Source organism: Aotus nancymaae, unplaced genomic scaffold (genome assembly GCF_030222135.1).
Source record: "Aotus nancymaae isolate 86718 unplaced genomic scaffold, 86718_ANA_hifiasm-v0.15.2.pri h1tg000030l, whole genome shotgun sequence".
Taxonomy (NCBI): Eukaryota; Metazoa; Chordata; class Mammalia; order Primates; family Aotidae; genus Aotus; species Aotus nancymaae.
The window spans coordinates 21,783,534-21,796,234 of NW_026988443.1; the positions used below are offsets into that span (position 1 = coordinate 21,783,534).

At 45.3% G+C, this 12,701-nt stretch overlaps 1 protein-coding gene across 3 annotated transcripts in view; it reads left to right on the plus strand.

Moving 5' to 3' along the window:
• Window positions 1-12,701, plus strand: part of PHAF1 (phagosome assembly factor 1) — a 37,797-nt gene that overhangs the window by 15,481 nt on the left and 9,615 nt on the right. For 2 of the 3 annotated variants that reach the window (XM_012468259.3, XM_012468261.2), the window contains exons 4-9: window positions 1,392-1,475; window positions 5,478-5,521; window positions 6,914-6,993; window positions 7,282-7,376; window positions 8,364-8,461; window positions 8,551-8,663. In XM_012468259.3, coding sequence (XP_012323682.1) covers window positions 1,392-1,475; window positions 5,478-5,521; window positions 6,914-6,993; window positions 7,282-7,376; window positions 8,364-8,461; window positions 8,551-8,663 — 514 coding nt within the window. The remainder of the gene's footprint in view (window positions 1-1,391; window positions 1,476-5,477; window positions 5,522-6,913; window positions 6,994-7,281; window positions 7,377-8,363; window positions 8,462-8,550; window positions 8,664-12,701) is intronic. The other variant, XM_012468262.3, reaches the window with a different exon arrangement.

Here is a 12,701-nt window from a genome sequence, read left to right on the forward strand (position 1 = left end):
TAGCCATATCTCCATCATTTACTTTGTCTAACTTGAGAAGCTCTATAAAGAAACTAAACCTTTTGAGCAGCTACGTGCTAGTTAAAGAAGGATGGGGTTTATTTATTTATTTATTTTTTATTTTTTTTAGACAGAGTCTTGCTCCGTCGCCAGGCGCCAGGCTGGAGGGCAGTGGCATGATCTCACCTCACTGCAGTCTCCGCCTCCTGGGTTCAGCCAATTCTCCTTCCTCAGCCTCCCGAGTAGCTGAGACTACAGGCGCGTGCCACCACACCCAGCTAATTTTTGTATTTTTAGTAGAGATGGGGTTTCACCATGTTGGCCAGGTTGGTCTTGATCTCTTGACCTCGTGATCCGCCTGCCTCGGCATCCCAAAGTGCTGGGAAAGGGTGGGGTTTTAGGTGGTGTTTTTCCTTCTACTATTGGGCAGCCTCTGTCAGGGCTGTGGGGAATCTTGAGACATTGAATCTTTAAATTAATTGCATTGGACCAAAAGCAGGCAAACGGGGCAGACACAAGAGGAGAGTGCTATGTTGCGGGTACTGGGCTAGGTGCTTTCTGACCTGCTATCTCTGTTGTCAGAACAACCCTGGAGGGAAGGGATGAAGATATTCCCATGAAGAAACCAGAGCTCAGAGAAATTTTGAGAGTCATCTAAGGTCACAAGAGTTCTGTTCACTGCTTTGTTCTGCTACTCCCCTCCCCCAGGATTCAGAAGGGGCAAATGCAGAAATGTGACTCTTTAGATCTTAGACTTAGGCTTTTCAGAAAGAAGCACATGTGAAATGGTATGGTACGTCAGGGGGAGGGAGAAAAGGGGTAAGAGGGTCATCTCATAATCAGATCACAATATATTTCTTTGTCCTAGAATTTAATCAAAACCATCAAAGAATAAAAATATGTTCCCTGTGGATGGTACGAATGACCTGGGTGTCAATAAATGCAGGTTCAGCTGATAGGCATAAGCAGTATCTTCTGAGTTTAGATCCTGGACTAGGCCTTTTCATATGACCTGTATTCCTCACCAACTGCTCTGTAGGTTTGATAGCAGTGAACTTCATACTGTAGATGTGAACCATGTAGCCTCAACAGAAAATGACCTGTATACTCATGTAACTTTGTCCCTTTTCCCCAGGTATTTTTACTCAGAGCCCAGAAGGGAGAGGCTCTTTTCAGCTGATATTAAGAAACAGCATCTGCAAGCTAGAAGTAAAAAAACAGTGTGTGTTCATGCAGCAGCTTTTTTCTGGTTTCCAAGAATCATTCGCTGAAGGAGAGGGACTGCCTGCACTCAGACATTCCCTATGCATTGCATTTATATTGTAAGGCTTTCAGTAGGTGCTTAGTGAATAAATCAGTTACTCAGAATGTGTTTTATTTTTGTTTTATAGTCTCCTCTAAGCCATGACCTCATTCTTAACCTGACTCAGGATGGGATCAAACTACTGTTTGATGCTTTCAATCAGAGACTTAAGGTAACTATAAATGACAACTAATGTTTCATGTCTGGCTGGACCAGTCTTTCTAGAGCTGATTTGTATGTGCTGTTTGAGATGTTTCAACACTTATAAGTAGGTGTGGACTTCTTTGGTTCGGAGATCACTACAATGTAGGAAACTGAAGCTGTGCCTGTTCCCCTAAAAAGAGGGAAGATGGAAGTAGGTTGGAATGGTCAGAAAGAGGCTGGGAAGGGTTGCTTTCCTAGGCTCCAGAGGGGAAGGTGAAAGAGTGTTGAAGATTTGGGAAACAGTGCTGTGGGGAAGGGGCTTTTATGTTCAGTAGGAAAACAAGATTGTTTTGCTTCATTCTTTTGCCAAACAGTGTAACTTGGTTAGAAAATGGAAACTGTTCCTCCTAGAATGCTGGGGCTTGGGTTAACACCACTAGCAATTAGTTGATTCTTTAACCCTGGGGAGGAAATGTAAAAAAACAACTTACTAATATTTGGGGCTATCTTTATTGGCATTTGAGTGTAATTTGCTAGCACCTGTTTCAGTCCAGGCTGTTTTTAATACACCCTGTTTACAAATGCCTGGGCCTCACAGGTTAGTCATGTGACACCAGACTCATGCCTCAAAGTCATGAGACTGAATGGGCCCCAGGCAGTGGCATGCCAAAGCTGTTGTCCTGCTTAGGTTATGGAGTAGCCTTTCCAAAAGACTTGGATACTTCCCAGTTATCATCATCCTTGTCACAGGTGAACTGCTAAGGAAAGAAAACAGAACTTGGAAAGAGAATCAGTATGTGGAATTAGAATTCCTCATTCTATCTCCTGTCTCCATGGCCAGAAGTTCCATACTGGGAAAGTGCAGAGGATGATCTTCAATGTGGCATAATCACAAATTGGAGGGAAATTAATCTGGTAACATGGAAATGCCTTTACAAGTAGTAATTTCCCTTTGACTTGGCAAAAGTCCATTTTAGAAAACGTAACCCAGAAACACTGGGGGAAGGTAATGGCATTTTATAGTAATAACAAGCTGGAAGTAACTTAAATGGGCAACAAAAGGGATGGCCAGGCAACCCATAGAATCACAGCATGGTGAAGACAATGTCATATGTTTAGCGAGTGCTTAGTGTATGCTAGGCACATGACTGGGTGTTTCATACATTTTCTAATTTAATCCTAACAAGGCTTTGAGTAGGTACTGTTTACCAGTAAGACAACCGAGAGACAAAGAGGATAAGTAGTCTACCTGATGCCAGGCTTTTAACTTGATGTTGGCAATGTGTGGTGGCTGGCCACTTAGGCTCTGTTGATGGTTCTGGGAAATAAATGAGAAAAGCTGAAGGAATGTACAGAAATGTGAGAAATGGGAAGTACCTTTGGATAGGAAAGGAGATAAAATAGAACCTGGAAGTCCTCTTCTGCCTTCTGTGAGATCCCTATGAAGGAAAGACTGGTCTCCTGCCTGAATCTTCTGGAAACTGAGCAAGTGATCACCCAGATGCTTTTGGTTGGCACCAGCCTGACCTGACTTATCTTCCTGCCCTTCCCTCCAACAGTTTCAAAATCCATCTCTTCTGATGCTACCTCCTACAGTTGCTGCCTACCCTCTGCCTCAAGCCTGAGAGAGACAGCCCTGTGGAATGAGGCTTTATAAGTCACAACCTTTACAGCCACCTGTCTTTTTCATTCTTATCTTGGCCGCTGCCACATCTCTTCCCTCTGAAGAAATCAGGAGCTTCTCCAGCCCAGTGGTGGAATATCATGGGCTTTAGGTGTCCCAGCTGCTTGTCTCTGTGGTACAGCAAGCTTCATGAGATGAAATCTGCTTGTCGATGCTCCTAGTGACATGAAGGACTCCAGAATGGCCAGCACTCTGGGTCCATTGCCACAAGTGCTGCCTTGTGCCCTGTGATCAGCTCTGGTCCACTGTTTTCCCATTGATCAGGCAGGGTTGAAGCACCTATATGTGTTGGACCCATATGACTGTTGGCAGATGGGATGCCAGTGACACTGGAGGAACATCGTGCAGGCTCACTTCCACAGGGCAGGTGGTGGGAAGCTTTGGGGGTTGATTGGTCAACTGTAGGAGTAGAAATGAGGGACGTGATTGCCTGGACCTACTATGAGCAGGAGGGCTTCTGACTGAAGGTACAGGCCCTCTGCTAGCACAAGGCTCTGGGCTCAGTGAAATGGCATGCCAGTTTGGCATGGTATACTGCCATGCCCAGACATTCTGATGGGGACACTGGCTATCTTCTGAATCATAGCTGTTCCCCTGCCCTTCCTTTCACAGCCCTTCCTAGTACTTCTTTTTGTGCTTTTAAGCTTTTTATTTATTTATTTTTGCCTTTAACTAGCTTCCTACCAGGCAGAATTGCCTAACATGAATTGAACACCTTCCCTATGCAAACTAATGAGTCAGACCTCAAGGGGCTTAACTTAGTGGACCAGTTAACAGAATACACAAGTATGGAGGAAAGGGTTCATTCCAGTGCCTAGCAGAGGGAGCAGTTCTTTCTAGCAGATAGGATCAAAAGACCTACATTATAGTCAAGAGATTTCCAATTTGGTTCAGTGTTATGGGATACGGATAGTCTCTGGCCAAAAGTGAACTACTATCTGTTATGTCTCAGTTTCTGTGGCAGTGCCAGATGTTCCTGCATACAATGCCCCACAACCTCTTCCACAATCAGGCTCAGATTGGCAGGACAAACAGATACTGAGCCAGCTCTGCTTGTGTCTCCACAATGAGAGCCAAACCTCCCAACTGGAAGATGGTAGATGGTGCTCTGAGCCCCTAGCAGCTGTGCTGCTGGCTGCCAAGCCCTTGACACCATTGCATGGAGGACTTCATAGTGCTTACAACGTGGCGCCACTAATGGCGGAGTGTTAGGTGATGCCTTTATTTTTTTGTCTCTGCCCTACCCTGAGTTCTTGATGAGGCTGAATCCATTAAAGAGGTCCTTCACAAAGGTCCTGAGGTTTTCTCATTACAACCAGATCCCCTTCATCAGGGATATAACTAAATACTGTCACACTTGTGTGAGCTAATATATTATGGCTTGCTTTCTAGCAGGATAGACCTCCCTCTTCCATCTTTTTGTTTTGTAAACAAAATCAACTTCAAAATAAGCTGTTTTCAAAAGCAACCCACCAGGCATGGTAGCTCACAATCCCAGCACTTTGGGAGGCTGAGGCAGTTGGATCACCTGAGGTCAGGAGTTCGATACCAGCCTGACCAACATGGAGAAACCCCGTCTCTACTAAAAATACAAAATGAGGTGGGCGTGGTGACGCATGCCTGTGTAATCCCAGCTACTTGGGAGGTTGAGGTAGGAGAATCACTTGAACATGGGAGGTGGAGGTTACAGTGAGCCGAGATTGCGCCATTGCATTCCAGCCTGGGCAAGAAAAGCGAAACTCCATCTCAAAAAACAAAGAAAGAAAGCGAGCCAACTTGGGTTTTAAAATACAGCAAAGTATGAGATGGGAGGAAGGGGACTTAGTGTCCAAAGCAGAGCCTTAACAAGCTTCGTGTCTGTGAAAGATCATTGTCCTATAGAGTAGTGTGTGCTCTAGCCCGACCCAGAAGTGGATTGGCCTTTAAGGGCCTTGACCCAGAGCATCCATAGACATCTGTTGAGCAATCCACCAGGAGAGGGAAGTGGGGAGGTTATGCTCTGTGTTTTCTCCCTATTTTCAAAATGAGAACAAAGGGCTGGTATGGTGGCTCATGCTTATAATCCCAGCACTGTGGGAAGCTAAGGCAGGAGGATCATTTGAGTCCAGGAGTTTGAGACCAGCCTGGGCAACCTAGTCTTTTAATTTTGCTAAGATCCTATGTCTACAAAAAGTTTTTATTTTATTTTATTTTAAATGAGAACAAAAGATAACATGCAGTGCCTCTGTAAAATTTCTGTTAGTAATAGGGTTTTTTTTTTTTACTATGTATTCTATAATATGTATTTTTAATCTTTTTTAGTTTATCACGTTCAGAGCATTGACAACTCTTAAACTTTTTTTTTAGGTGATCGAAGTATATGATTTGACTAAAGTAAAGTTGAAATATTGGTAAGTTTTCTCCCCTGCTGGTATATATCTCACTTGGTTCAGACAGGCCATATCTACTACCTTCATGAAGTTAGTAAAGATTCACATCTGCCACAGTCCAGGGATTATAGCCTGGTGCCATGATTTCCTGAGGCAACCAGCAAGCCTGCTCAGTTTCCTGGAGAAGAGAAGTAAACCTCATTAAGAATATGTGATATGTTTAACACTTCACATATATGTCATCTAACTTAATCCATTCAACAAAGCCAGACCTCAGCTCAGAGGCGATGTGACAGTAGCTCCCCTCCTCCTGACGGCCTCTCTTGACACGTGTTTTCATGAGTAATAGAGGTGGGACAAACCAGATAGTTCTGACTCCAAAGCCTATGCTGAAGAGAATGCCAAAGAGACCACCATTTTAGAGCTGTAATGTACTTTTTAGAATTAAGTGGAGATGACATGCACAATCCAAAGCTGTTGAGCCCCCATTATGGCAAGGCAGCATGCCAGCATTTAGAAATCTAGAATATTCCTTTTTTTTTTTTTTTTGGAGATGGAGTTTCTCTCTCTGTTGCCCAGGCTGGAGTGCAGTGGCTCTGTCTTGTCTCACTGCAACCTCCACCTCCTGGGTTCAAGCGACAGAGTACTCCTTTCAGTAAGTCTCCAAACTTAACTGGCTTCTCTTTCCCTTTGTGAGGGTGTCAAGAGGACCTGATTGATTCTTGAGACAGGCTCAGGCAGTTTTGCTGATAGACAAGCAAATGTGTGGTACTACTGGCCCCTGCAGGTTCTACTTGTCTTTTAGTTTTGCTGGGGCCTTCATACCTCAGGGTCTGGTGGCTTCTCTTCTCTACCCTTTTCTTCCTTTTTTTTTTTTTTTTTTGAGACGGAGTCTCGCTCTGTCACCCAGGCTGGAATGCAATGGTGCGATCTTGGCTTACTGCAGCCTCCATCTCCTGGGTTCCAGCAATTCTCCTGCCTCAGCCTCCTGAGTAGCTGGGTCTACAGGTGCGTGCTGCCATGCCTGGCTAATTTTTGTATTTTTAGTAGAGACGGGGTTTCACCATGTTGGCCAGGATGATCTCCTGACCTCGTGATCTACCCACCTTGGCCTCCCAAAGTGCTGGGATTACAGGCGTGAGTCACTGAGCCTGGCCTCTACCCTTTTCTTAAGAGTCACTAGTGTCTTGAAGCCCCAGAAGATCAACTCTGTATATCAGCCTCATGAGAACTGACCTTCTCCTGACTTCATTAATTATCTTATTTAAAAGTTCTCTAATTAAACTTTCTATTTTGATATAATTAGAGACTCACCTGCCTGTAACTTAAAAATAACTCTCCCAGCTACCATCTCACATGGTCCGTGAGCCCATCTTTTGAAGCCTAGTATTAAAAAGTATTTTTGTTTTTCAGTGGCGTGCATTTTAATTCTCAGGCTATAGCTCCTACCATTGAGCAGATTGACCAGTCTTTTGGTGCAACCCATCCTGGAGGTAAGCCAAGTCCATCTGATTCCTCTGGTCATCAGTGACAGTTCAGAGCAATAAACCTGCCCTGTAGTGCCATCCCACCCTACTTCCTAGAGTCAGGCTCCCGTATGATTGTGGTTGGTTCTTGGGTGTGAAGGAAAGATCCTCCCTCTTGTTTTCAACCTAGTAGGCCAGTTCAGAAACAAGCCACAAGGAAGATGTTGTCAGTCATTGCTCCCTGCCAGGCTGGTTTATGTTAGCCATTTCAAATGCCAGTCAACCATGTTATTTTCTTCTCCCCGACCCCTACAGTGTACAACTCTGCTGAGCAGCTCTTCCATCTCAACTTCAGAGGACTGTCTTTCTCTTTTCAATTAGACTCATGGACCGAGGCTCCCAAGTATGAGGTTAGCCCTTCCTGTCCCCTAGTGTTTGTTGTCCAATGTCTGTGTGGTATGGCTCAGCAGATGGTGTCATGGGATGGGGACAGAGGAATGGGTATTAGATAGGCAGTCTTTCTTTGGTTTCCCTGTCTTTAAGGTCTTTAGGGGACAAGGAGGGGTAGAGTGGGTGGGGTTGACAGAGGAAGAACAATGCCCAGGCTGGCATTCCCAGGAAGAGGATACTTCCCACCACGGAGTGAGATCAGGCTCACTTTCAGAGATAAATTCATTCATTCCTTATTTTAAAGCTCCTAATCACTGCAGTTTTCCTGGTGGCCTAGAATTTGGAGATTTCCTCCTCTGGATTTTCAGTTACCTTTGTTTTTGCAAAGGAAACATTTCATTCATCCTTAGGGCTGTGAAAATGATAAGCTTTTGTAAGGCTTATTTTAATTAAGCAAGCATTTCTGCATTTTCCCCTATGAAGAAAAGGAAAACTGGCCAGGTGCAGTGGCTCACACCTGTAATCCCAGCACTTTGGGAGGCCGAGGCAGGCGGATCACTTGAAGTCAGGAGTTTGAGATCAGCTTGGCCAAAATGGCAAAACCCTGTCTCTACCAAAAATATATTTTTAAAAAAATTAGCCAGGTGTGGTGGTGCATGCCTGTAGTCCCAGCTACTCGGGAGGCTGAGGCAGGATAATCACTTGAACTCAGGAGGCAGAGGTTGCAGTGAGCTGAGATCATGCCACTGTCCTCCAGCCTGGGCGACAAAGTGAGACTCTGTCTCAAAAAAAAAAAAAAGTAAAAGAAAAAGAAAAGGAAAACCAAGCAGAATTAAAGGTGAACTTACGTGGTTTGGGGGAGTTTACTGACCCACAGCCAGGTTTGAGGATGTGCTTTGACCCTTTGACTTGAGCAGCTCTTGAAGACCACGAGTGACAGGGAAGACCAGAGCCTGAGTCCTGTGACTTGTAGTGCCCTTAGTAAAACTCTTGTCCTATGTTTGCAGCCCAATTTTGCCCATGGCCTGGCTTCTCTCCAGATACCCCATGGAGCAACTGTAAAACGAATGTATATCTACAGTGGCAACAGCCTACAGGATACCAAGTAAGTGTAAGGAGCATGAGTTTCATGCTAAGGCCTGGGCTGCCTGGGAGAAAGAACCAAACCTCTGCTCATTCTGTGCCTGTCCCTAGGGCTCCCATGATGCCTCTGAGCTGTTTCCTGGGCAATGTGTATGCTGAGAGTGTAGATGTTCTTCAAGATGGAACTGGACCTGCAGGTTTACGACTTCGCCTACTTACTGCAGGTCAGTGACTGGCTTTGAAGTCATTAGATTCCCCATTATACCCGTGTTGAGACATCCTAAAATCCCATGTGCTTAGGGTGTGTCTTAGTCCATTCAGGCTGCTGTAACGAAATATCATAAACTCAGTGTTTACTAAACAACAGAAATGTATTTCTTACAGTTCTAGAGGCTGGGAAGTCCAAGATCAAGGCACTGGCAGATTCAGTATCTGATGAGGACCTGCAGTCTAGTTCATAGAAGACACTTCTCCCCATGTCCTCATATGGTGGAAGGGGCTAGCTAACTCCCTGGAGTCTGTTTTGTAATGGCACTAATCTCAATCCTGAGGTCTCTGCTTCTGTAATGTAATCACCTCTCAAATCCTTGACCTCCTAATACCATCGCCTTGGGGGTTAGGATTTCATAACATGAATTTTAGGGGAACAAAAGCATTCAGTCCATTGCCACATAGTTGGTAGAAGACATATGATGCAGAGGTTTACAGTTAACGCTTTTGTTTAGTTTTGCCAAGGGACTGGACATAGTCTTATAATTAGCAAATCTTAATAAGCAACAGCAGTGTTTCTCAGCATGCACATACGCCTGCTGTGTGCTTATATAGCTTTGTGGCAGTTCCCAAGTGTTTCTGGAGATGCATCCTGTGGCTTGCAGTGCTGTCTCCCCGTTTTTCTTTCTTTTTTGAGACAGTATCTGGCTCTGTCACCCAGGCTGGAGTGCAGTGGCGCAATCGCGATTCACTGCAACCTCCACCTCTCAGGTTTAAGGATTTTCCTGCCTCGGCCTCCTGAGTAGCTGCGATTATAGGCACATGCCACCACATCGGCTAATTTTTGTATTTTTAGTAGAGATGGGGTTTCTCCATGTTGGTCAGGCTGGTCTCAAAATCCTAACCTCGTGATCCACCCACCTCAGCCTCCCAAAGTGCTGGGATTACAGGCATGAGCCACCGTGCTCGGCCAGCTCTCTCCCCCTTTTTTCTACCTTGTTTTGTTTTGTTTTGTTCTAAAAGAGATGGTCTCTCTGGGTGTGGTGGCTCACGCCTGTAATCCCAGCACTTTGGGAGACCAAGGTGGGCAGATCACCTGAGGTTGGGAGTTTGAGACCAGCCTGACCAGCATGGAGAAACCCCGTCGCTACTAAGAATACAAAAAAATTAGCCAGTTTTGGTCGCACATGCCTATAATTCCAGCTACTCAGGAGGCTGAGGTAGAAGAATCACTTGAACCCAGAGGTGGAGGTTGTAGTGAGCCAAGATTGCACCATTGCTCTCCAGCCTGGGCAACAAGATCAAAACTCCATCTCAAAAAAAAAAAAAGAGAGAGAGAGAGAGAGAGAGATTATTTCATTCTGTTGCCGAGGCTATAGTGCAGTGGTGCAATCGTAGCTCACTGCAGCCTCAAAACTCCTGGGTTCAAGGGATCTTACCTAAGCCTCCCAAGTAGCTAGGACCACAGGTGTGTGCTGGCATGCCCAGTTCATTTTTGTGTATGTGGAGACGGGTCTTGCTACGTTACCCAGAATGGTCTTGAACTCCCAGGCTCAATCGATCCTCCTTCCTTGGCTTTCCAAAGTTCTGGGATTACCGGTGTGAGCTGCCACACCCAGCTTTTCTCCCTATATTGCCCAGGCCGGTATGTAGTGGAATACTGTGGCCTTGAACTCCTGGGCTCAAGCAATCCTGCCTTATCCTCCTGAATAGGCTACAAGAATGTACCACCATGCCTGGCTCCCCTTTTTCTACCCTTAATACCAAGTTCTCAAAGTAGACAAGCAGAAAGAACTTATTGAATTGTGGTTTGGCCACACCTTGCCAAGAGTTTTGCTAACCGTGAACAACAATAACAAAAAGAAAGAGTTGCCACCTTCAGTAGCTGGTCCCTCCGGGATCCATGCCTCATTTTGTGACTTTCCCATGCCTGGCCAATGTTGGCTGCTTTGGGTTGTGGATTGTGCTTAAGGGGACTGGGATCTTCAGTGTGCAATTTGTTTCCATAAAGACAGCTGAGAACCTTCACAGTGCTTATAGTCTAACCAGCATTTATTTGTAAATTGGGTTTTTGCATCATCAGTCTCTGAGGCATTGGTTCTTTTTTTTTTTTTTGGGGGGGGGGCTTCTTTTTTTTTCTTTAAGACACGGTCTCTCTCTGTCACCCAGGCTGGAATGCTGGAATGCAGCAGTACCGTCATAGCTAAGTGCAGCCTTGAACTCCTGGGCACAAGCAATCCTCCTGCCTCATCCTCCAAAGAAGCTGGGACACCACCACAGCCAGCAAATTCTTCTATTTTTTTTGTAGAGACTTGGTCTCTCTATGTTGCCCAGGCTGGTCTAAAACTCCTAGCCTTGAGTGGTTCTCCCACCTCAGCCTCCCAAATGGTTCTTAATTATTAAGAATCTGGTATATAAGCTCTGAGCCCACTTCTGTGAACAATTAGACAGTTCACAATCTCCAGGTTAGAATTTTTTTTGTTTTTTTGAGAGAAAGTCTGGCTCTGTCGCCCAGGCTGGAATGCAGTGGTGTGATCTCGGCTCACTGCAACTTCTGCCTCCCTGGTTCAAGCAATTCTTCTGCCTCAGCCTCCCGAGTAGCTGGGACTACTACAGGCGCACACCACCAAGCCTGGCTAATTTTGTAATTTTAGTAAAGACGGGGTTTCACCATATTGGCCAGGCTGGTCTCGAACTCTTGACCTTAGGTGATCCACCTGCCTCGGCCTCCCAAAGTGCTGGGATTACAGGCATGAGCCACCATGCCCATCCGGAAATTTCTTAAGATGTGATTTTCTAGTTTAGACAGAACAACTGCTTAAAAGAGTGTCACACTTGAGCTGTGTTTTTTTTTCTTGTTTGTTTGTTTTGTTTTGTTTTTGAGACAAGAGTCTTGCTGTATTGTCCAGGCTAGAGTGCAGTGGCGCGATCTCGGCTTACTGCAACCTCTACCTCCTGGGTTCAAGCTACTCTCATACCTCAACCTCCCGAGTAGCTGGGATCACAGATGTGTGTCACCACACTAGGCTAATTTCAGTAATTTTAGTAGATATGGGGTTTCACCATATTAACCACGCTGGTCTTAAACTCTTGATCTCAAGTGGTCCTCCCGCCTCAGCCTCCCAAAGTGCTAGGGTTACAGGTGTGAGCCACCATGTCCAGCCTGAGCTATGGTTTTTGAGAGAATTGAGATGTGGCAGCAAGCTCAAGTGATTTAGTGTGTTTTTCCCCCAGATCACCGCTTGAAACAGCAGGGTGGTCAAGGATCAGGGCCATTAATCATCCCAGGCAACAAGAGGAGCCTGTTGAGAATGGGCTCTCAGCTGATTCTGTCTGCCACCTGTACAGCACATTCCCAGTAGTCACACTGCTCACTGCTTACACTGTCAGCAGGGCAAACACTTTGTTAAGTCAGGGCCTCACAGAGTTATCGCCTTCATTGAGAGTTTCCTGTGGCAAGCACAAATTTCTCGACCCACTCATTTCTCATATCTGCTTCCTTATGGAGTATGGCTGTGATGCTTCTAATGCAGGGAGTCAGTTCAGCTGTCTTGGTCCCTACAATAATAATTTGTGGAAAGACACACTCTGGGGAATCACAAACTAAAAAGTAGCCTGAAACTGTGGGTAATTCTACCTGGATATACTTTAAGCAGAGGTAGACAAAAGAGAAGACTCACCTATGAAGGGTTCCTTCCCTGCAGCCCCCATCTGATATCACACATATCTGGCACCTAAAGAAATGTATTAGGCCACTGGATACTTTGGGCCCACAGTCCAGCTTGACAGGACTTCTGGTGGGTTCTATAGGTCACCCAGGCTGCCTAAGCCTTTATTTGCCCCTTGATGTATATTTATATTTGCTGAGAATAGAGATTCTTGGGTAAGTTGAAGAACTCAGTATCTAGTTATTTCAGATTTGGATTCTCTGAAGCTTCTGCATATAGCAAATGGATTGTTACACATGAGAGAACTTTGACAACTGTAAAGCCTTGTGTTGAGTAAGGTGGTGTCAGTGATTATCATGGCACCAGGAATTATAGTCCTTCTCA